Raw genomic sequence first — 22,485 nt, 5'->3', positions numbered from 1 at the left:
ATACCATATAATTATTGTGAAATTACCTCATTAATTTCATCATAACAACAGATAACAGGTCACATATTATGTCACAAAAAGTAAATCCTAAATATTTATTGCTTTAGTAAGTACATATTTACAGCAGTTATTACCATTTTATTTTACCCTTAAACCCAAGTTATTTGCATTGTTGTTGTATGGTAACTGCACAGTAATTGTTTAGAAATTACACATTAATTATTTGTAATATGTGGTTTAAAAATATTGCCATTAAATTGCATACATATTACCATAACATTACCCATTTATTACCGATCTGTAATGTAAAGTGTTACCTAATAGTCCATATTAAAAATCCTCTGCTGAGATGCAGTGACAAGATGATGATATACTGAAAAGACCAAAATACAAATACAACTCCAACATCTTGGTGAAAACACTTTTTAATACAAGATTTGAACATACAGTGTCTAGTGGCAGAAATAAAATAATGTAAAACACAGACAAAATAATAGATTCTTCTATGCATTCTCTTCATCACTGATTTTATTCAACGTGGAAACAGAATAGGTCAGGCTTCAAAAGATTCATGAGGCTCCCTTTCATTCAACCATATGTCCAGTTACTTCTCCTTTCTCCTCTAACTGTTTCTAACAGTCTCTGCATTGTGAAGCCCTCACATTTCAGCTGGGTGCTGATGGGGTTTTAACGCAGGATAGGTCTTGCCCACTGAAATGACTGTCTGCTGCCGCATGGTAACAGTTGCAGCACAAGGAATATATGTGTGAAAACAGAACAGAAAAAGTGATTCCAGTCATTAAAACCTTGCAGAAAGTTGTCAGCCTTAATTTTCCAGTTGTAATGATTCATTCTGTTCGATCAGAAACACACACACACACACACACACACTCACACACACAAAAAATATATATATCTTGGTTGAAGCTAGGGCACTAATGTCATGCGTAAGGCCCATGGGATTTAACACACCAATGACAAACTATATATTTCAAAAAGGCAACAAAAGGTACAACATTAAGAGATTTGAGATGAAAACTGACAGGGATATCGATCTGTATCTGTTCCAAGGTTCTGGTTAACTTTAAATCTCAAAGAATTGCTTTAGTAAAGAAAAACTGTCTGTTATACAATATGCGCCACAGTAGTCACACATTAAGTAGAGTGAAGTGCCTTAACACATTTTGCATGTTGTGCTATTTCCCAAAAAACAAAACCAAAAAAAATATGTATGTATACTTTATATATATATATATATATATATATATATATATATATATATATAATTTATATGACATTATGATATTCACTTGAATTAGTACTTTAAAGACATCATATACTGTTTGTCTAACTTACATCCAAAAAACTGAGCCATATTCTACGTGATTAACACTTTGCATCTTTGGTTTTCCACCCAACATGTGACTTGCTTGAGACTATGATTGTGGAGTGTTGATAACATCTAAATTCATTGCTTTGTGATATGAACTTTATGGTCAATGATACAAAGAGATGAAAATCTAAACATATAATAAAAGGCCACAAAAATATTAACTGCATTAATATAGCAGACTTATCACAATTAAAATTGAAGTACTGTCTCCATTCTCAACTTTAAAGACAATCAACATCAGGAAAAGAGAGCTGGAGAGTATATCAGTCAGACACTAAAATTGTATCAAAACTTTCTTCTGTTGTTTTCGCTTTTCAGCGCCTTAATCAAATTAAAAATTGAATCCCACAAAGCCTGATGTGAAATATAAATTAACCGCACAAATATCTCAGACACAGAATCAGAACTTTCTGAGGTCTGAAAATGATCCAATTATTGTTATGGAGGAGCATTTTACTTATTTTTATTATTATTATTATTATTATTATTTCAAGTACAGTGAATCTATTGGCTTACACTGTGCACTGGTCCACAAAGTCTATCATCTGTAGCACGTGGGCACAGGGAGGGTAATTTAAGAAGAGTGCGGAAAAAAATGTTTACAGCTCAGCACCATGATCTTGTTACAGAATGGTTATAGCCATCATATCAGTATACCTCCCATTATTGCAAGGGCTCATTTCTCTGGAGAATGCTGATGTTCTGGGGCAACTCTGTTAATATGGCAAAATAAAAATGACCATCTCCACCTCCAGCAATAATAATAATGATAATGATAATAATAATAACAATAATAATAATTGAACCAATCAATTATCTATGTGAATTTGACCATTTAAAATTACATTTAGAAATTGCAATTGCACCTACATTATATTTCTTGTATCAAAAACTCTGTAAAAAAATAGACTGAGAATTCACATATTCCTTTAAAAGATTTGAGATGACTGATGAAACGTTTCACTTTATTCTGGACTTTTAGCCAGCTGTATTCATGCAATTGAGCATTCCCAACTATAATTTCTCTGAATACTTTAGTCCATAAAAGTGTCAAAGGGAGCATCTCTGCATAATCGATTATCCTTCTTCCCAAAAATAATCAATTTCCTGTTTCTAGACCACATTTCACCTGACTTATTTATATTGTTATTATTATTATTATTATTATTTTTTTTTATTATTATTATCATCATCATCATCATTAGTTGTTGTTTTGAATGAATTTCAAGCATGTTCCATCTATAACATCTATCATATGTATAAAACGCTACTAAATCCTAGGAGATGACTACAAGAGGCCTTTAATAATAGGAACATGAAACAGATACAGTCCATTAATTCAGCATACAGTACCATCTTTTATTTCTGAATTGGGTGTCAAAATGAAATAAAAACAAAACAAAAAAAACCTACCACTACTGCTGCTTTTACTACTACTACTACTACTACTACTATTACTACTACTACTACACACACACAGACGCGCACACACACACGCACATTATGCATGCATGTATGTATGAATGCATGTATGTGTGTATATAACTAGGTTATTTCAGTCATGTGCTCCCAACCCTTGAAATGAAAATAATAACAATAATAAAAAATAAACACTATTTTAGTCTCTCAAGACATCTTTCAAATATACATTGGATTAAACAGAAAAGAAAATCTCTAGTTTTAGACTTTTTGGCTACCTCTTGCTCATTACAAGAAAATGAATGAAACAGTACAATTAGTGTCAAGGCAAACCGTATGAAATGAAACCCAACCAGACGTTGCTTGTCGGGCTGTCCTAATTCTCCATGATTACCATTCTTCTTGATTTGTAGTTTCTCTATGAAATCCTTGTTCCTTTACTCAGTATACCTATTTCATTCTTGTATTATTTAAAAGTAAAAGTTCAGAAGTTAAAAAGAGTGCTGTTAGGCAAATAGTTTCAAATCACCCAGAAGGAAAACCAAACTAAAATAATGATTAAAAAAACAAACCAAACATGGAAATGAGATTTTACAAGCCCATAGTGGGGGGAAAAGCATTGGGACAGAAGGGCAGGTGTCCCAACTTGCGGTTCAGCAGTAGCTCGAGTGATCTCACTTGAGCAAGTGGTTGTTGGCAACTCTTGCAGGCTACGTCCTAGATCATTCCTTTTCATTTTTTTGACAAACCAGCCCATGCCCTGCCCACCCCAGCCCACCCCAGCCCAAAATCCCACATTGTAGTGAGCCTCTGTTTCCCCCTTTTAATTCCAAACAGAAAACACTGGCATGGAACTGCAGAAAGTCCCCTCTTGGCTTTATGTGATGCCATTGTCAAATATTAGGGAGGAACATAAGGTGGTGGTGATCTGTAGGGGGTCATGTTCTTTGGGCGGGACCCCTTGCCTTCCATGGGTGCTGTGAAGGGAGGAGGTGGTTGGTAGGGAGGAGCATTGGGATCCTCATCCCGCAAAGCGGTGTACTCTCCAAGTAGGTCCTGATTAAGGGGAGTGGTCTCTGGACTGGCCATGTTGGGGTACTCTGGTGGGGGAAGAGGTGGCTTCTCCTCTTGCAGAATGAGGGGCATGCTAGATGATGGAGGTGGCTTAGAGTCATCCAGTTCATCAGCAAATATGATTGGCACTCCCTTCTTGATAAACGTTGCCTGATCCTCAATGGTAAGCTTGCCCTTACGCTTCTTACGGTAGCAGATCATAGCTATAATGCCTGCGATTAACAAAATGGCTGCCACCACTACTGCTGGAATGACAGTGTGCAGGTAAACATCATCAGTGCTCTGGCGACTCCCGCCTAATGCTGGTGTGACAGTAGGGGGAATAGGCACAGGGATTTCACCAGGAGGAACAAACATGTAGTTACGACAGCTTCCAGTACCTGTGATGGTGATGTTTAAGGGTTTAAATTCAGGACCCATTATCGTAGTAAATTGTTTGGATGGTACGCCTTTGATATTAGAAATCTTGCTGCTCATAGCCTGAATTTGTTCCTTAGGACAAGGGTTCTGCTGAAGGCTGTTGTTGGTCCACTCCACCACAATGGAGCCCTTGGTGATGTTCTTCAAAGTAACTGTACTACTATTACGATCTCCAAATGAGATGGCCAGCTTTTTGACAAGAAGAATTTTCTTGTGGATGTCGCTGGTTACACTATGTGGTTCCCCTTCAAAACGAGCAGCAAACAGAACAGGTGGTTTGTCACTAGTAGCCCAGCGATTTACATGAACCTCAAAGGCATCTATTGCATAAAGACTGCCCTTGTCAGTTGCCTGCATGAAGTACTCATGTTTACCAATATGCTGCCAGTCTGGCAATCCATACAGAAGTTGGCTTGTGCTGTTGAACTGGATCCATGAGTCCTCTCCTACCACTTCATTGAGGTTCTTTCTCAGAGTCAATCTCAACTGATCAGTTTTGCCATCCTCTTTGTCAAAGAAAGTGTCTCCTTGTATTTTCACTTCAAAATATGTGCCTACCCATGCATTCACTTGGTCAATAGGGTTATGAAGTTGCGGCTTCTGATTATCCATGCCAGGAAAGACAGGAGAGGGAGTAGTGCGCTTGGGTGGTTTGGTCGTGGTCATTTTAGACATAGGAGTGGTCTTAGGTTTCTTGGGTTTCCTCGTTGGTTTTCTCGTTGTTGGTGTTGTTGGAGTAACAGAAGGCCCAACAGGCATGGGTCGGGTCATGGTGGGCTGGATTGCAATAGTGCTGGTTGTCTCCATGATTGTTGTTGGCAGAACTGGACCAATTGTTGGTGTATGGGCTATTGGATCTCTTGTGTGAATTGTAGGCTTCACAGGCAAGGGCACAGGTCCTCTCACAGGGAAGGAGGAGGTATCTGTTGTGGGGGCAATAGAAGGGGACGTGGGAGTAGGAATAATACGGGTTGGAGGTTCAGAGTAGGTGGTTGGAGGAAGTAATGAAGGAACAGGAGTAGGGGTGTTGTTGATATGCCTACGTACGCGCTTAGGAACATGAGGTTTTTTGTTAGCTATGTGCCATCCAACAACAGGGTATCCTAATTGTGCCGACATGGTTCCTTCCTTCGCTGGTACCTGGACACTGCTGATATTGGGTACAGAACTTTGGTCCAGAGCACAGCCTAGTTTCCAAGATAAAAGAGCACCATTTTCAACCACCTTTTTGGCATTTCCAGGCCCTGCCATAAAGGCAGACATATCAAACAAGCGGTTGTTTACCACAGGCAAGATCTTCATGTGTTGGAGCCCAACTCCTGAAAATTTCTTCATCTTTGCAAGCAATTCCACTCTCTGCATTGAAGTCATCTTTGTAAGGTCAGCATCAAGGATAACTGTTAACACTGTTACAGGCTCCTCATTAACACAGACAAAGGATTGCACATTGTTGCTTGCTGCTTGAATTGCCAGTTGAATAGGGTCACAGTCTGCATGCTCCTCTGGATGCACTTCAATGGAGAAAACATCAGGATGGGATGAAACCTGGCTTCCATTAGAGATGAGAACAGATATGTAATGTACGCCTTTGTCTGCCTCTAGAGGAAGGCCATGAAGGGTGCTGCTCTTGACATCCCAGTGTAACCATGTAGGTAAGTCATCCTTGCCAGCCTCAACAATCTTAAAAGGGAAAAAGGAAGGAAATAGGAGTAAGGCCATTGCATTTGAGGCAGTGTTAACAAAGTATCAACTTAGATATAATAGATAAGTTGTACTGAATATTAATATAGAATACATTATATTATATATTATTAACAGTTATAAAGAGTGAACGTAATATTCTAGTATCAACTTAGATATAATAGATAAGTTGTACTGAATATTAATATAGAATACATTATATTATATATTATTAACAGTTATAAAGAGTGAACGTAATATTCTAGTACCAACCCTCATAAGTACCCACTTCCCATTAGCATTAGCTCCTTCCCTAAGTGGTACCACAAGAAATTCAGCCATTCATCTGAAGGATATCAAAGTTCCTGTTTTTCTATTATCACACCCTTTTTAATCCATTGACAGTTTTTGTTAGCGAGTTTGAGTTCTAAAAAAGGCTATAGTTCATTTGTGAACATTCCCTGGCCATAGGAGTTCATAATTATCTTTGGACCCCATCATGCACCCGGCACAAGGTGGCGCAAAATGTGACAAAAGGCTTATTCTTATCTTACTCTCAACAAAGTGGGGTCATTCCACCTAAATTCAACAAATGTCTTCTGCTTGACCATCTCAGAATTGCTTAAAATTTTACCACCTAAAGAGTAACCATTCAACTAGCTTGGCCAAAATATTAGCTTGATATGCATAAAACATCCAGAGAAAAACATTTTTGAACATGGTACCCATCTTCTGATTTTTGGCACATTTGCATGATCATTTGCTGCAAAGTTCAGATGCCATTATCCAGACCTGGCTCCAGGGGGGGCAAAAGGGGGCGGTGCCCCCTCAAACAAAAAAGTGCCCCCTTAGTTTTACTTGGTCTAATCCTAACTATGCGTACACATCATTGCTGACTTGAGCTGCAGAGCTGCAAAACATGCTCTATCTGGCCGCTCTGTCAAGGATGTTTGTCAAAAAGTAGGTTTTGTCCATCCATTCCAAGCCTGATAGATAAGCTAAAAAAAGTAGAAAAAGTATTAGCCTACCTTATAAAAAGAGAAAAAGTATTAGCCTAACTTGAAACGTAAACACATGTGGGGAAACTGAACAGTCCAACCAGTAGACTATAATAAGCTAGCCAACTATGCTACTTTGTTTACAATTTGAGGCTTCAAGCCGACAGCTGAATTAAAGAGGCGGAGTTGTAATATGAATAGTCATGAACGTCATGAATAGAATAAAGAATTCTATTATATATATATATTGTATAATATAAATCTTTATAATTCTTTAAAAAGAATATGTTTATTCCTTATTGTGTTTCAAATAAAGACAAGCTTTTTCTACGCCTTATTGTTAAAAAATCATTCACATTATATGAAAGGAGAGCGGTAAAAGGTGACTTATTGGCGTTAAAGGCGATGCAATGGAAAAATGTGGGTGCACCTAATTTTTTTGGGAATCTGATAAGAGGATTGATAAGGAATTGGATTGATAGGCAGAATCGATAATGCCATCGATATTGATAAAAACTTATCAATACCCATCCCTAGTTACAAGCTCAAAGTCCTAACCAGTCGGCCACAGCTGCCCCACACATATTTGGGCACATATTTGGGGTTCCATGGATACAATTATTTGAATGTTTTAATGAAGACCAAAAAAGTGCTCTAAACCCACAATAACCAAGGTGATCATCAATAGAATTGATTCCACCAGGAAAGGTAAAACTGCTACACCGGGTCATGGATGGGTTAAATTGGATTTAGTTTCTACAATAAGTAAACTGAGATATGCATCTAAAATATGTATCTAAAATACATATTTAGGAATATGTGGTGCATTAGATGCTTTTATGGAGATTATTTTTTAATTTCACCAGCCAGTTGCAATATCAATTCAAATGATCAAATGACGTTTTTATGACAATCATCAAAATCTCAAAAGTTTAAAGCTATTGAGCTACCAGTAATTGGCATGCTGTATATAAATATCATATAAAGGAACAATTTGAAGGGTTAAGAGCATGACAATTGAAAACTTTTTAAAATAAGGACCACCCTACTCTCCAATTATATAATAACTCCATGTACATATGACAAGAGGTGGCAACCCGGAAATAACGGAGCGCTTCCCTTGCGAACCCGCTGAAGCCCGGGCTTGAATAATCACATGTAATTTTACGATTGAAAATAGTGCCTTGCAATGCTTTGTATCAAATGCAAACTGTGTTGCACCAGTACTACATTGATACATAATCCATTGTACAGATACATTTTCTGTTCCACTGAATAGCCCTGTGAACAGCCCTCCATCCTCAAATCACCTGCATAGCTGCAACATTATCAGTCGTCAGAAATAAGCAATTCTATATGAAGAAAGTACAGAAGACCATGGCTTTCTTTTAGCAGCCCAGTACACCAGTACATCAATAAAACCACTGACAAAATCCCCCCTAACTGGCATTTCATAACCAAGCCATGACTTTCCAGTCATGACTCACTCTATCCATTACACAAACCACAGGTAAAAATGTTATGAGAGGCCGTGAGAGAGCACAAGAAGTCATCAGCCAAAGAGCAAAATGTTCCTTTGACACAAAAGAATTTAACCAAACCTACAGTCGAGGACATAGGCTAGCCAATAAAGAAGTGCATTGTTACAGTGAACTTGATGAGGGGACAAGAGGAGAAAGAGCCCATTGTTACGTTGAGAAGACAGCTGGAAAGAGAAGATTCATAGATTTGACAGAATATGTTCAGGCATGTCTCTTGTGAGGACAAATATGAAGGCTATGAGATAGGGAGGGATAAACTCAAAGTAAAGGATACGTTCTACTAGTTAAGTGGAGGATGGAAAGGTCTTATAGGTAAGCCAAACAGAAGTTTTAAAACTTCCTTTGCTTTGAAATGGTAGGCCAACATGATCCAAATCTAACTAGGGTTAAAAAAAAAAAAAAAAAAAAAAAGCCAGAGGGCTTATGGAATTAATTTGAATTGAATTAAGGTGAGACACGGCAGGTGAAAAAAAAATTTTTCATGCACTAGCCACTTTCGAGATTTTGGGATAGTTTGATACCTTAACATGTGGTCTTTCACACTACTACAGCAAAAAAGACTGATTTACACATTTAGGTGTATTTCATAACATTTTGTCTACTCGTGCCTGTATATTTCTCCTAAATTCCCCCAAAATTTGCATTCTAATGTTGCATGCACTACCATGACAGGCATGTGACTTGTTTGTATGTTTGTCTTGGAACATTCAGTTTTAAGCTAAATGTGAGTGGTAGCGGTGATCAGTTTGGAGTGAGGTAGTGGGGAGCAGGATATCACTATGACCTCATAAAAGTGCTGGGTGTTAGCATTCTCCTAGGGTTAGGGTTACAGTTGTCAGACAAGATTTTCCAAGTATGCACAAAGGGCTTCTGGTTTCATCTTCAAAAATGCTCTTGACAGAGCAGAAGGGATGCAGTGAATATAGGATTACCTCATGTGGCTGAGAGAGAAGCATGTAATTGACATGGGCCAGAAGAACACAATGATGCGATGGGAAAGCTTTGTGAAGCTTTGCTTTTCTGGGGTGAGAGCTCTGTTAAGCATACCTTGCTTTCACAGTTTTTTCATACAACTTCATGAAAAACATCAACCTGCACTATTGTACACCAATGCTAAATTTGGAGAGACAAATTACCAATTGATAAAAAAAAAAGTGATTCTATGGGCACACAAATAAGGCACCCTCACATGAAGATGGGTAAGTAATTCATCTATATTATTTAAATACGGGTTACTACTACTACTACTAAAAACAATTAATAGATTCCCCACCAGAATCAATTACAGGCTACTTTGTAACTTTGAATAATTTGTTCATTCAAACCGTTACAATAGACATACATTTATATCTATATGAGAACAATTGTAAATAATAAGCTAACACAAAAAACAATGAGGTGTTCATTCAAACCATTGTCTTTATGGAGGTTTTGACATGTCAATGCTTTTGTAAGTCTCCCAAGTCTTATTATACTGATTAAGGAATCAGTTCGGATCCATGTGGTTATCCTTGTATTATGTTATAGTGAAAAAGTTTGTGCACATCCCAGGTCAAGGTGCAGAACAAGGGTAAATCATAAAAAATGGAAAAAGGTTCGCACACTTTATCTGAAGACAATGTCTAGTGGACAATGGACACCTTCACATATATAAATAAGAGCCAATGTATGACACAAAAGTGTTACAAAATGTGTCTAATTAACAAAGACTGTTAAAGATCACCTAGAATGGAAATATTTTTTTTCTTGGTTTTCATGAATTATGAGAGGTTGTGCATAAACAAAGAGCGATCATGAACATGAGGCATGGTTGTGCCCTCCTTCATATGGAAATCTTGAACTTAGAAATAGACACTAAAAAATGGGCGATTCAGCAAAACTGCTTGCTTGTGATGTCAGACCTCGCAAAGCCATTGAAGTTCAATTGGGGTTGCCAAAGAGGGCGCCATTTAGTCAAACAGACCATTTCAATACCCAGCCTAAATATATGGTTTTAATTAGTCTTGTAAAATTGCAATTGAGTTTATTTTTTTTAAATCAAAGTTGAATATATACTATTTTAACATCAGAGAACACAGTGCAATACTCAATTCATCCATTCTATGGGACCTTTAATGAAGTCATTCTTTGGGATCTGTAGGGCTACTATCTCTGCTCACCTTTACTGTGGTTCCTGCATCCATCTTAATTGGCACATGCATCTGGAATACCCTTCCCACCACTGCAGAGGAGTCTGGGAAGCTAGCCGCTTGTGTGGTTATAGCCATTGCCTCAGCTTCCTGGAGCTCCGAGATGACAGCGGAGTGCATAGAGGCCTCGAGCTGGCCATGTAGCTCCACCTGTCCCTGAGGCCAGCTGGCCTGCACACCTCCCAGCAGCAGCAGCCCCACAAGCACCACCAAAGTAGTCCTGCCAGTGCACAGCAAGGGGCAGACCCCCTGCCCCAGCTTTCTCTGTTTATTGCGCATTCTTCCCTTTGTTTCTTTCACTCAGGCAGGGGAATGATGTCCAGTGGAGAACGACAGCATGCACACTGGCAAAGTCCCCAACAAAGAAAAGGAGGGTGAGGGGAACTGATCCTCTTTTGAAAGCTCAATCTCCTTTACAATTCTCTTCTTTTGTTTTCCAGCCTTTTACTTCTCTTTTCTTTCTTCTGCTTTTTTTCAACCTCCCCCGTCTTTTGTTGTCAAATATCTTCAGCAACTCTTAATTTCCATTGTCACGACTGGATCTGAGACCTGAGGGGAAAAAAAACAAACAAACAAACAAAAACAATGCATTAGTTGATAGGCTAAGCTGAACAAAAGAGGATAAGTGAAATGTCTAGGAGTTTTTTTTTTTCCAACAATTCTGTCTCAATCATAAACCAATGGGCCCTAATTTGAATGCTGGGTGCAAAGTGCAAAGTCAGTCTATGACCAAAGTTCTCCTGCATAAACTAACAACATCATGTGGCGTGAGAGCACTTTCAGCTGACCCACCCATTAGGATCTTTCTCATAGTTTTAAATTTGCAAACATGTTGCTTAGTTTTAGTAAGCAAACTTTGGTTTGGCTTTAGACTTGGCACATAATTTAAATTAGGGCACAATGAGTTTGTAACAGCTGAAGCCTATGCGAGCATAGCAGATTCCATTGTTATCTAGGTTACTTTTTGGCATAAGTCATGAAAGCTCATGCACAAAGCTTGATGTCAGCCTCGTACCTTAGGAATTGTAGCTTTTAGGCCTATACTTCGTAAAAGTATATAACTTGGTGTTATCAGCTGTGAATAGGACTTTGGAGAAAAGTTAATTAGGCGTGCAAATAATGGTTAGATTAAACAATCTGAGCCATTATTCTGATTTTTTTTCCCTTCTTTTTTTTAAATCAACGGCCATGCATTCATTTCCCTGCAAATTTAACAGAGAAAAAAAAATTAAGCTGTGTTAAAGTTCAGAAAGACAGCAGATGACCAGGGATGCAGTATGGCAGCTAAAATATGTCTGAACAGACAACCAGTCCTTGCTGACAGGCAGCTGAATTGCTTCTAGAGGGCAATTGCTTCTCGCCTACATGCCTTTCTATTGTCAGGGGTGGGGGTGGGTTAGCAAGTTGAACTGGATGTGAGAGGAAGGGAATGGAGAGGGATGTATGTTTAAAAAGAGAGAGCTGGCTTTATACTATGCTCTTACTTTCCCTTAAAAGCCCCCAGAAAGATAAAACCATCCTCAAAAGGGTGCAAAACAGATTAGAACACATTTGTAAAATGGTGCCAATGGCCCAAAAAACAACCTGAACATTCATTCAGCAACAACTGATGAATAGTACAGTGAACTCCTTATCAATTCAAATTGATAAACCACTACACAGATGTTTAAATACTTTGTAATTTAGTAGCAAAAGATGTCAACAATGTAGTATCTTGCAGTGAGTAGGGACCATTGCAGCATTCTTCTTATTTCTCCTAAGGGGGACTGAAGAGAAATAATGTAGACTTCCCTCAACAAGAGCAGATTTGTTTCTTGAGACAAAGAAAATAGATTTGAGATAGAACATTGTCCTTTGATCATCAAAAAGGCTACATTAAATAGCCTTGGGAATAGAAAGCGGCAAGGATCAAGGGAAGACAACAATTCAATATTAAATGTCCCAATCCAAGAAAATAAGCCAAACTGAACAAACCCCAGATTAAGCCTAAAACATTCAACCTACTTTAAACATACACCTCTCGGCTATTCTCGGATATTGCAAACGCCCACAGCCAGCTAAAAATCCTATGGGTTGTTGGGTGAACATATTTCAGGTGTGCCTTGTTTGGGACAGAAAGCAAGATGACACCTCCACATGCTAACTGTTACTAACTTTGTCTGCAACTGTACCGCAGATGTGGATATCACACAACACACTAAAGTATTCTGAGATTTGGTGTGTTAAAATAGAATTACATTGGAATTATTCACTGTCATGTCCAGTGCATGGCAGTACAAGGAAATGAGAAAAGTGTTTGGCAGACTAAGCCAATTAAACCGGCAAAACTGTAAATCATGTTTTTTCGAATAAATGGGAAGATTCACAACATAACCAAAAATGCTCCTATCTTTAAAGGAACACTTCACCGTTTTTTTTTTTTCATATTAAACTACGTTATTCACTTAATTAAGACGAGTTGATACATACCTCTCACGTTTCAATGCGTGCACTCACTGGCTCTGGCGCACGGCACTTAGCTAGCCCAAAGCATTTATTAGGATCCAAACAGAGATGAAGTTAGAAGTGACCAAACACCTCCATGTTTTCCCTATTAAAATACAGTTACACAACATGAGTAGTCACACGACCAAGTATGGTGAGACAAAATAAAATGTGGTGCATTTCTAAGCAGGTAAAAGGGATAACTATAGTGTGGTGGAATAATATTGGGAGCACTTAGACTCTGCGCAGTAATATCCTCACTCCAAAGTGAAACTGAAAGTGCAAGAGTGAGGATATTACTGCGCCACACAATATAGTTATCCCTCTTACCTGCTTAGAAATGCACCACGTTTTATTTTGTCTCACCATACTTGGTTGTGTGACTACTCGTGTAACTGTATTTTAATAGGGAAAACATGGAAGTGTTTGGTCGCTTCTAACTTCATCTCTGTTTGGATCCTAATAAATGCATTGGGCTAGCTAAGTACTATCAAAGTTGCGCCATGCGCCAGAGCCAGTGAGTGCACGCATAGAAATGTGAGAGGTATGTATCAACTCGTCTTAATTAGGGGAATAACGTAGTTTAATATGAAAAAGCGGTGAAGTGTTCCTTTAACTCATTCACTGCCACTGACGTCTTTAAACGTCAATTTAGACACATACATTCGCTAAATTCACCCGGCGTCCATTTTGAAGTCAGAACGAGGCTGAGGTGTACACAAACCCGGAAGTAAACAGGAAGCGCTGAAGACGATAGCGCTCACATTTAAATTTCGCTGAGAGGTCACGATGGCAGCCCCTGTTTGGACCACAAATCTACTCTCCATGCCAGAGCTATCAGTGGAAATAATAGAGAATTGGGCCAGTAAGGACTGCGACATTCCCCGGGCTGTCTTGCTGAAAGGCTACAGCAATTGGATAGAAGGATACATACACGACGTGGAAGGTAAGTTTTATTCCTCTGCAACATTAGCTTGTTGGTTAGCCAGTTAGCTCACCGACGCTACGTAACGTCGCAGACTGTTTTGAGTGATATTTTATGTTTTATTGAAATCTTAACATGTATTTATCCGACAGTCAGAAAGAACCAGACAGGGCTTGACTTAGCTGTGAGGGCTAGATCTTTTCGCTCGATGCGAAAAAACGAGGCGCCTTACAACTTGCAGGTATCATGAGTGGAACTGCTCAGTTCGCGGAGCAAAACCACTGCTAACATCTGCTTGCTATACGTTCATTATGATTGTTCTGATCAGTGCATTTTGCCCTGTCTGACTGAAAGTAACATGTTAACTATGGATTCGAGTGGCTTATTGCAAAAGTGTCAATTGTACGGAACGGTGCTACACCCAGGCACTGATACGGAACATGGTTACATTGAAAGGAAGACAGGGCAAGGTGTCAGAGTTCGTCAGTTGCTCGGTTCAAAGGGCAGTTACTGCAGGGTTGAGGAAAGCTCTGTTCAGGCATCAGGTTGCTTGAAATTTAAGATTTTCTCTGGCATACCGATTATTTTATTATTGTTTGATAGTTTCTATTTGGGGGTATCCTAATAATATAATGCAGGTGTATGTTTACAATTATGTTTCCAAAAGCCATGCTCAATAAAAAACATATAAAAACGATGATGATGATGAATGAGGTAGATTAAAACTATAGATGGTAAAATACTGTTTCCAAAATCGCATACTGTACTGTTGTTTTGTAAGTTGTACAGCAGTAGCACGTATGCTATTTCGGAAACAGCCACTGTTTATAGTCATGTATTGTTACAAAGTTATTCCTCAGCCCTCAGTTTCAGTACATTGAGTGTCCATGATTATGTACTGTGTACCTAATTAATGATGCCCTCAGTGTTACTCTTTATAGGAGATAAGCTATTGTAGAAGTTGATGCTGTATGCACAGTCACCACACAATTTTCTAACATTTTATTATTTTTCTAGGTGGAGCTTTCCCTTCAGCCGCCTTTCATTGGCGAGACTAAATGCAATTGCAAAGCTGGCTTGGGACAGTGCAATCACCTGATAGGTCTTCTCTACACCTTGGCCCATTATGTCAAAATGGGTTTTACATCTGTCCCTCCAACTACAAGCAGGACATCGCTACCTCAAGCCTGGCATGTTCCATCAAGGTCATTAGGTGTCACTCCAAGAGCTGTGAGTACAGTAAGTGTGTCCAAGCTTAAACCGCCACTGATGAACGCACCACCACAGAAAAAGCAACGCTCTGCTGAGGGGCTCATGAGTAACTTGTACTGCCCTGTGCCGTTTCCATTACCTGCTGAGGAACTGGCAGAGATGCTTTACAGAAACCTGGATACAATTGGTAGTAAGAGCCAAATGTTTAAGTTACTGGAAGCCAATCGTAAGCAGCCAGTTCCTTCTGTCTCAACACACTTTGGGGACCTTCCGAGGGGATCTGTTTGTAGCTACCAAAACCACACCTCACTGTCAGTCAGTCTTGATGATGATGACCCACCACTTCCTTTTTCACCACAGCCATGCTCATTTTCCACTGTGCTGGATGAAACTGAGGCGTGCTATTACGGTGGTCTGGCTGTCACACGTTTCGATGCAGAGCAGTTGGAGAGAGATACAAGAGGACAAAGCCTTAGCAAGACCTGGCATCAAGTGCGTGTTAAGAGACTTACATCAACATCTTTCAAAAGAATTTGTTCAAGGGTGAAGGAGTTTGAGAGTTTGGCAACCAACCTTATGGAGAGGAAAAGTGTGCAAACAAAAGCTATGAAGAGAGGGCTGGAAATGGAGCCAGTTGCAGCTGTTGAGTACAGCGCCCTGTCTGGTAATGACATCTACCCTTGTGGTCTGGTTATTAACCCCCACGCCCCACACCTGGGTGCATCACCTGACAGGAAAGTGTGTGACCTGAGTGCAACACCAACTCATGGGCTCCTTGAAATCAAATGTCCAGACAAGGAAAGCATCAGCGAGTGTGGCTACTTGCTCTGCCAAGCTGATGGTAAATTTACTCTGAAGACCTCCCATGAGTACTATTTCCAGATGGTTGGGCAGATGGGCGTCACCGGTATGGTATGGTGTGATTTCTTTGTGAAGTGCAGACAGGACTATCACTTGGAGCGTATCCACTTCAACCCCAGTGAATGGGAGAGCATGAAGGCTAAGCTGGACATGTTCTTTTTCTCATACTTTCTGCCTGCTTTGTGCCACAAATCACAACATAATCATTGACTTCCAGTGATTGCATACCAATGTATATAGCTCTTATTCATATTTTCATAATTGCCTTTTCATAACATTTCATGATTTGAGTCACCTTGTTTTTGTAATCATTTGTATAGGAAAAGTAACAATAAATTTCAAGTTCTGTTTGAATTTGTAAAAATGAACAACAAAGTTTCAGTTTTGCATAGATAACAAGGATATTTTATTCACACACAGATACTGCTGAAAAACATGCAGTGAAATGAATTCTACATGTCAGTCTATACTGTGCTTAGTTAGGGTGGGCAAGTAAAGTGCACAGAACGCAGGTGGGGTGGGGGGATAAAGTGCAGTGTCAGTGGGGCAATGAACAATGACATCTAGATTTTATGAAAATGAAGAACAATCAAGTCTTGTATACATTTGTAGAAAACAGAACAAAGTACAAGTTTTGTATAGATTTGTAAAAATGAACAACGTTAAAGCTTTGTATAGATTTGTAAAAATGAACAACGTTAAAGCTTTGCATAGATTTGTAAAAATGAACAACGTTAAAGCTTTGTATAGATTTGTAAAAATGAACAATAACAATGAATACTCAAGTTTTTAACAAAGTACAAGCTTTGTATAGATTTGTAAAAATGAACAACGTTGAAGCTTTGTATAGATTTGTAAAAATGAACAACGTTAAAGCTTTGTATAGATTTGTAAAAATGAACAATAACAATGAATACTCAAGTAACCAAATGTAAATTCAAACTGATTAAAATTAGAAGTCAGTGTAGTATGACACTGTTTCAGTACAACCGCCCTTGGAAGTTGGTTAACAAGGCACAGACTGTCCACAACTGATTAACAGAGCCCACAAGTGTCATGGGTAAAACTCCATCAAAAATGTGATACTCTTTAATCCTCCTAATAGCACGTTCAACATGAATTCTAAGTCTGGCTATTGTTTGTGTCTGTCTGACTTCCTCAGCACTGAAATGTCCAGCTGGGCCTAAGAAGGGTGGTATCACAAGGGAGACATTTACGTCAGAAAGCAAGTCCTTAATAAGAAAGCCTTTATCTGCCATGACGGCATCACCCTCCTCAAGTAAAGGCAGGATGCCTGACATTTTTGTTATTTCTTTGTCAGATATTGAACCTGTATACAGGTCACTGACAAATGTCACCTCTCCAGACGGTGCAATTCCAATCAGGCCCTTAAGAGTTGTGTTGCCCTTGTAGTGAGAGTATGTGACAGAGTTGAGCACTTTAGAGCTAGGTCTCTGTACATGTATTTCTGTACAGTCCAGTATTACTCTGGTTTGTGGGTAAGTGCTTTTAAAGCAAGTAGGCATAAGCTCATCTACTGTTGCTCTTGAAGGCCAAATGGGAAGTGATCCTAACATAAAGTAAAGGAAGTTTGCCCAGGTCACACAAATCCTACTTACAGTTGACTGTGAAACACCAAAGCGCACTGCAAGGTCCTGCTCAGGGAAACCCTGCCTCAACCGACATAGAAAAAGAAAAAACTGGTCAACGGTTGCTAGTTTAGAAATGCTGAATCCTTGTCTAATGAGGTCTTCATCTGTCTGTTTTAGCCTCTGGGCCTGACTCCATCCTACCATATTTACTGCTGTGGGCTGCAGAGCCATGTACACTGCTTTAAATGTGGCATAATCTGTAAAACCTGTATAAAAGGACATCTGCTTGTCATCACACTGAAATCTTGTCACAACAAACTCTTTTTCTTGAAGCTCAGAAATTAACTTCTCTTGCTCGTTGATAACCTTGCGAGCGGCCTCAAGTTGTTCCTGGAGTGTAAGGGGTCGAACAGCATAATCATGATCAGGATGTGGTGCGGGGGTCTCTTCACTGGAATTGTGGGGGGAAGAAAATATTGAAGAACATAAGTTGTAACCAAGCTGTAATTTCCAAACTGGCAAAAAACTGACTGACTGTACTTTAATTTTTGCCCGGCCTCAAAAGAGCACCAGTGTGGAATATACTACATTTTTTTACTACTCCTAGCAGCGCTCTCATTGCTCTCATTTCCCCCAACCCCCCCCCCCGCCCCCCCCATACAATTGTTATGCATGCTAGACTATGAATCCCTACACTGACAGGACCAGTCCATGCATGTAATCAACCACAATTTATTTTGCTTACCTCAGAACATCCATGCCCAAATCATGCTGGTTCTCATCAGCGTCCACTGTAGAAGTACTGAAAATAATAAGCACAGAACTGTCATCACATCACAAGCTGCTATTGTTTTTATTCACACTATACTGAAATGCACTTGCTAAATACAAAAAAAAATCAGTGCTCTTAATACAAGTATACTTGTGCCCTGTCTTGTTGTCTGCCGCACTTCATGTATGTATTATGTAGCCTGTCTCAAATGTATTTCTATGAATCTCACATGTAGCACCGCTTTCGTCTCGCTATAGTGTACATGGCTGAAATGACAAAGCATGCAGTAATCTCTCTCTCTCTCTCTCGCATGGGCTTGAAAGGGAGACTTAGGTCATCTATAATAATCACACTTAAAGATAGAGTTAACCAACCTTGGTCTCCGAACGATGGTTCTCCTCTCTGACCTCGTTGAGCTCCACGCAAACAAGGTAGGCACAGCATCCTTTTTGAGTGTTGTGATTCCTCCGATGGTCTTCACAAAGCACTCTTTCAAGAAGTGCTCAGAGCACACCTTCGTCTCTGTAGTGATCTGTAACAGTAGAGGTCACGACATTTTGAATTTCTTTTGCAAACAAGATTACTTAGCTGATATTATCAAATGCTTGCACTATAACTTTGTTCGCTAGGTAAGCTAAATCTAGCATAATATGACATCGTTAACGTGAACCTAGGTGCATCATTGCGGTTTGCAGAGTGAAACAAATAATCTGATAGTAGCACGTAGATTATAGTTTTCGTGAGAACAAATTTATATTTTACTGTTTTCATCATTAGATTAGGCTGACTAGACGCCTGTTCTAGCAGCTACGTTTAACATTAGCAGCTACCTCAGAATTACATTGCTAGCTAGCTAGCTAATCTAGTGCACACCATAAAACATAATTATCTTACCTTGAAATGACGACCAGGATCCCTCCGTATGTTTTTCACCCACTCACGCTGAAGAACGGCATCTTTCGGCAACCGATGAAATGTTTGTCCGCGATATGATTTTTTTCTCATCGAAGAAGTGCATCTGGGTACACAGCAGTGGGGCGCCATCGCTGTCAAACAGCTGCTTAAAGCTAGCGCTGCGTCAACATTCTATTTTGTGTACACCTCAGCCTCGTTTTGGTGCTCGGGTGAATAAAGCGAATAGACTGCCATTGACGTCTATAGACGTCAATTGCATTTTTCAAAAGGGAGGGCTCATGGGTGGGCTTGAGAACGATCTGGCAGAGTTTCAGGCTTGTAAACCGACTGTACTAGCGATCCGAACCGCTAGATGGCAGCAGTGCCATTTGGATGATTAGTATCTGCCTGCAGAGTGACAATGCCGTTCACTGACTAACACCATCATACTCTCCAAACTGATCACCAAACTAAGTGAACTGGGCAACAATCTCTGTCTGTCACTATATTCTGAACTTCCTGTTAGATAATCACACCTCCTCAACCATCACCCTAAACAACGGCGTACCTGGTCCAGCACCGAACATCATGATGCACTGACAACAACCTGGCTCTCAACACCAAGAAGACCAAAGAGCTCTTTGTGGACTTCAGGATGTGTAAAACTAGCACACACACCCCGATTTTCATCAACAGGACTGAGGTGGAGCGCGTCACCAGCTTCAAATTTCTGGATGTCGACATCTCTGAGGACCTCTCTTGGCTCTTCAATACCACTACCCTGATCAAGAAGCTTCACCAGATGCACCGATAGATTGGCTGGTGACCGGAATCGGCCAATTTTCACGTGATCGGCCGTGACCGGCGACCGGCCGGTCAGTCTGAGACATGCTGATTTTATGCCGATCAAATGCACTCGCACCTAATTGTAACATCACACAGCTGAGTTTGCAAAGTTTGATGAAGCTAGCAAAGGCCAACACTCAGGGCTAGATAAAGCGCTAATACTGAGTTTTTCTATGCAGCAAACGCTGTGCTTTGCCATATTGCGTGGAATTTCCTAAGCTGTCACTTCAGGTTACATAAACAGCACACATCACCTCCCGTCCTTGCCGCTAATTGCGTGCTCACAGCTGAACCACAAGCGCCGTCAACAAGCAGCAACATAGCCACGGCAGGAATGAACATCGTTTTGCTTCGAGTTGCCACCTTAGCATGTATTCTTTCACACTACTACAAAAACAAAGTCCGATTTACATATTTAGAGGTTTATTTCATTGCCTTTTGTCTACTCACGCCTGTACAGTTGTGTTCAAAATAATAGCAGTCCCACATCACTAGCAAGATAAATGACTGTTTTTGTTAGAATTTCAACTTCTACACTAGAAGGTTCAGTAAAGGTATAGAAAACCAACAGACCCAACAGGCATGACGTACATACTACTGATTCTGTGAAACTGAATCATTTACTGAAGGGGGGGGGGGGGTGCTGAGTTCAATTAGTGAGGTCATTGATTATGTAAAAAAAAAAAGGTGTTAAACAGGTGGCCCTTACTTAAGGATCAAGGCAACTGACTGCATATATGCTGGCTGTGCATTTGTCGGGTCGTTCAAGACACTGTTCAGGAGAAGAGCGTTCTTTGATTAAAAAAAATAATAAAAAGAGGGGAAAACATACAAAGAAGTGTAGAAAAGTATAGGCTGTTCAGCTAAAATGATAGCAAATGCTTTAAAATGGCAGCCATAACCAGAGAGGCGAGGAAGAAAAAGAAAAACGACTATGTCTAACACTCTGTAAAGCGCCATGAGACACTCTGTAAAGCGCCATGAGACATGTGTAATGTATTGGCGCTCTATAAGCAAAATTAAATTGAAATTAAATTGACTATGTGAATGGATCGGAGAATAACCAAAATGGTAAAGGCGCAGCCAATGATCAGCTCCAGGAGGATCAAAGAAGAGTTAAGATTGACTGTGAGTACTGTAACAATCAGACGACGTCTATGTGAAGCCAAGCTACCAGCAAGAAGCCCCCGCAAAGTCCCATTGTTAAAAAAAAGACATGTGCAGAAGCGGTTACAATTTGCCAAAGAACACATTGACTGGCCTAAAAAGAAATGGCATAATATTTTGTAGACTGATGAGAGTAAGATTGTTCTTTTTGGGTCTAAGGGCCAGACAGTTTGTCAGACGTCCTGCAAACACTGAATTCAAGCCACAGTACACAATGAAGACGGTGAAGCATGGTGGTGCAAGCATCATGATATGGGGATGTTACTCGTACTATGGTGTTGGTCCTATTTATCGCATACCAGGAATCATGGATCAGTTTGAGTACATCAGAATACTGGAAGAAGTCATGTTGCCGTATGCTGAGGAGGAAATGCCCTTGAAATGGATGTTTCAACAAGACAATGACCCAAAACACACCAGCAAGCGAGCAAAATCATGGTTCCAGACAAACAGAATTCAAGTAATGGATTGGCCAGCACAATCCCCGGACCTTAATCCCATTGAAAACTTGTGGACTGACATAAAAAATGCTGTTCATGAGGCAAAACCAAGAAATACAGAGGAATTGTGGAACGTAGTACAATTGTCCTGGGCTGCAATACCTGTTGACCGGTGCCAGAAGTTGGTCGACTCCATGTGCCACAGATGTGAAGCAGTTATCACAAACCATGGTTATGCAACTAAATATTAGTTTATGAATCTCAGGAAAGTTTTATCTTCAGCCTTTCTTAGTTTATGCAGTACATTTTTTAAATTTTGTGAAGAAAGATGTCAACACTGCTATTTTTTTTATTTATATATACTTTGTCAAATATGATCAAATTCAATTACTTTTTTCCAATTTTCTGGCTTTGAAATAGAATGTGCAGTGTCCCCTATGCATTTGTGTTCATTAAAATACAATTTATTTGAAGAATTTTGAGGTTTACTCACCTTTTTAAACACTGCTATTATTATGAACATAACTGTATATTTCTTCTAAATTCGCCAAAAGTAAGCATTCTAACATGTCATACAC

The 22,485-nt window shown here is 39.6% G+C and overlaps 3 protein-coding genes across 4 annotated transcripts in view; 1 reads left to right on the top strand and 2 right to left on the bottom strand.

The window, feature by feature from the left end:
* Nucleotides 1-409: 409 nt before the first annotated feature.
* The window catches only part of dag1 (dystroglycan 1), a 33,712-nt gene continuing 11,636 nt past the window's right edge, over nucleotides 410-22,485 (bottom strand). For both annotated transcript variants that reach the window (XM_062544834.1, XM_062544833.1), the window contains 2 exons: nucleotides 10,685-11,263; nucleotides 410-5,986 (listed from right to left, as the gene is read on the bottom strand). In XM_062544834.1, the coding sequence (XP_062400818.1) occupies nucleotides 3,713-5,986; nucleotides 10,685-10,993 (2,583 nt within the window). In that variant the 5' untranslated portion in view covers nucleotides 10,994-11,263 and the 3' untranslated portion in view covers nucleotides 410-3,712. The remainder of the gene's footprint in view (nucleotides 5,987-10,684; nucleotides 11,264-22,485) is intronic.
* Nucleotides 13,929-16,546, top strand: LOC134092340 (uncharacterized). The gene is made up of 2 exons (XM_062545139.1): nucleotides 13,929-14,144; nucleotides 15,141-16,546. Exon 2 carries the CDS (start codon nucleotides 15,258-15,260, stop codon nucleotides 16,404-16,406), a length of 1,149 nt encoding a protein of 382 aa, XP_062401123.1. The 5' UTR covers nucleotides 13,929-14,144; nucleotides 15,141-15,257; the 3' UTR covers nucleotides 16,407-16,546.
* On the bottom strand, nucleotides 16,661-19,604 carry LOC134092711 (uncharacterized). Its single transcript, XM_062545739.1, has 4 exons — nucleotides 19,455-19,604; nucleotides 18,935-19,092; nucleotides 18,534-18,590; nucleotides 16,661-18,239 (listed from the first exon to the last, which is right to left on the bottom strand). Exons 1-4 carry the CDS (start codon nucleotides 19,602-19,604, stop codon nucleotides 17,177-17,179), a joined length of 1,428 nt encoding a protein of 475 aa, XP_062401723.1. The 3' UTR covers nucleotides 16,661-17,176.

Source organism: Sardina pilchardus, chromosome 9, assembly GCF_963854185.1.
Source record: "Sardina pilchardus chromosome 9, fSarPil1.1, whole genome shotgun sequence".
In the NCBI taxonomy this organism is placed as follows: Eukaryota; Metazoa; Chordata; class Actinopteri; order Clupeiformes; family Clupeidae; genus Sardina; species Sardina pilchardus.
The sequence above is the reverse complement of the archived record's forward strand: the minus strand, read 5'-3'. Positions and strand labels throughout refer to the sequence as shown.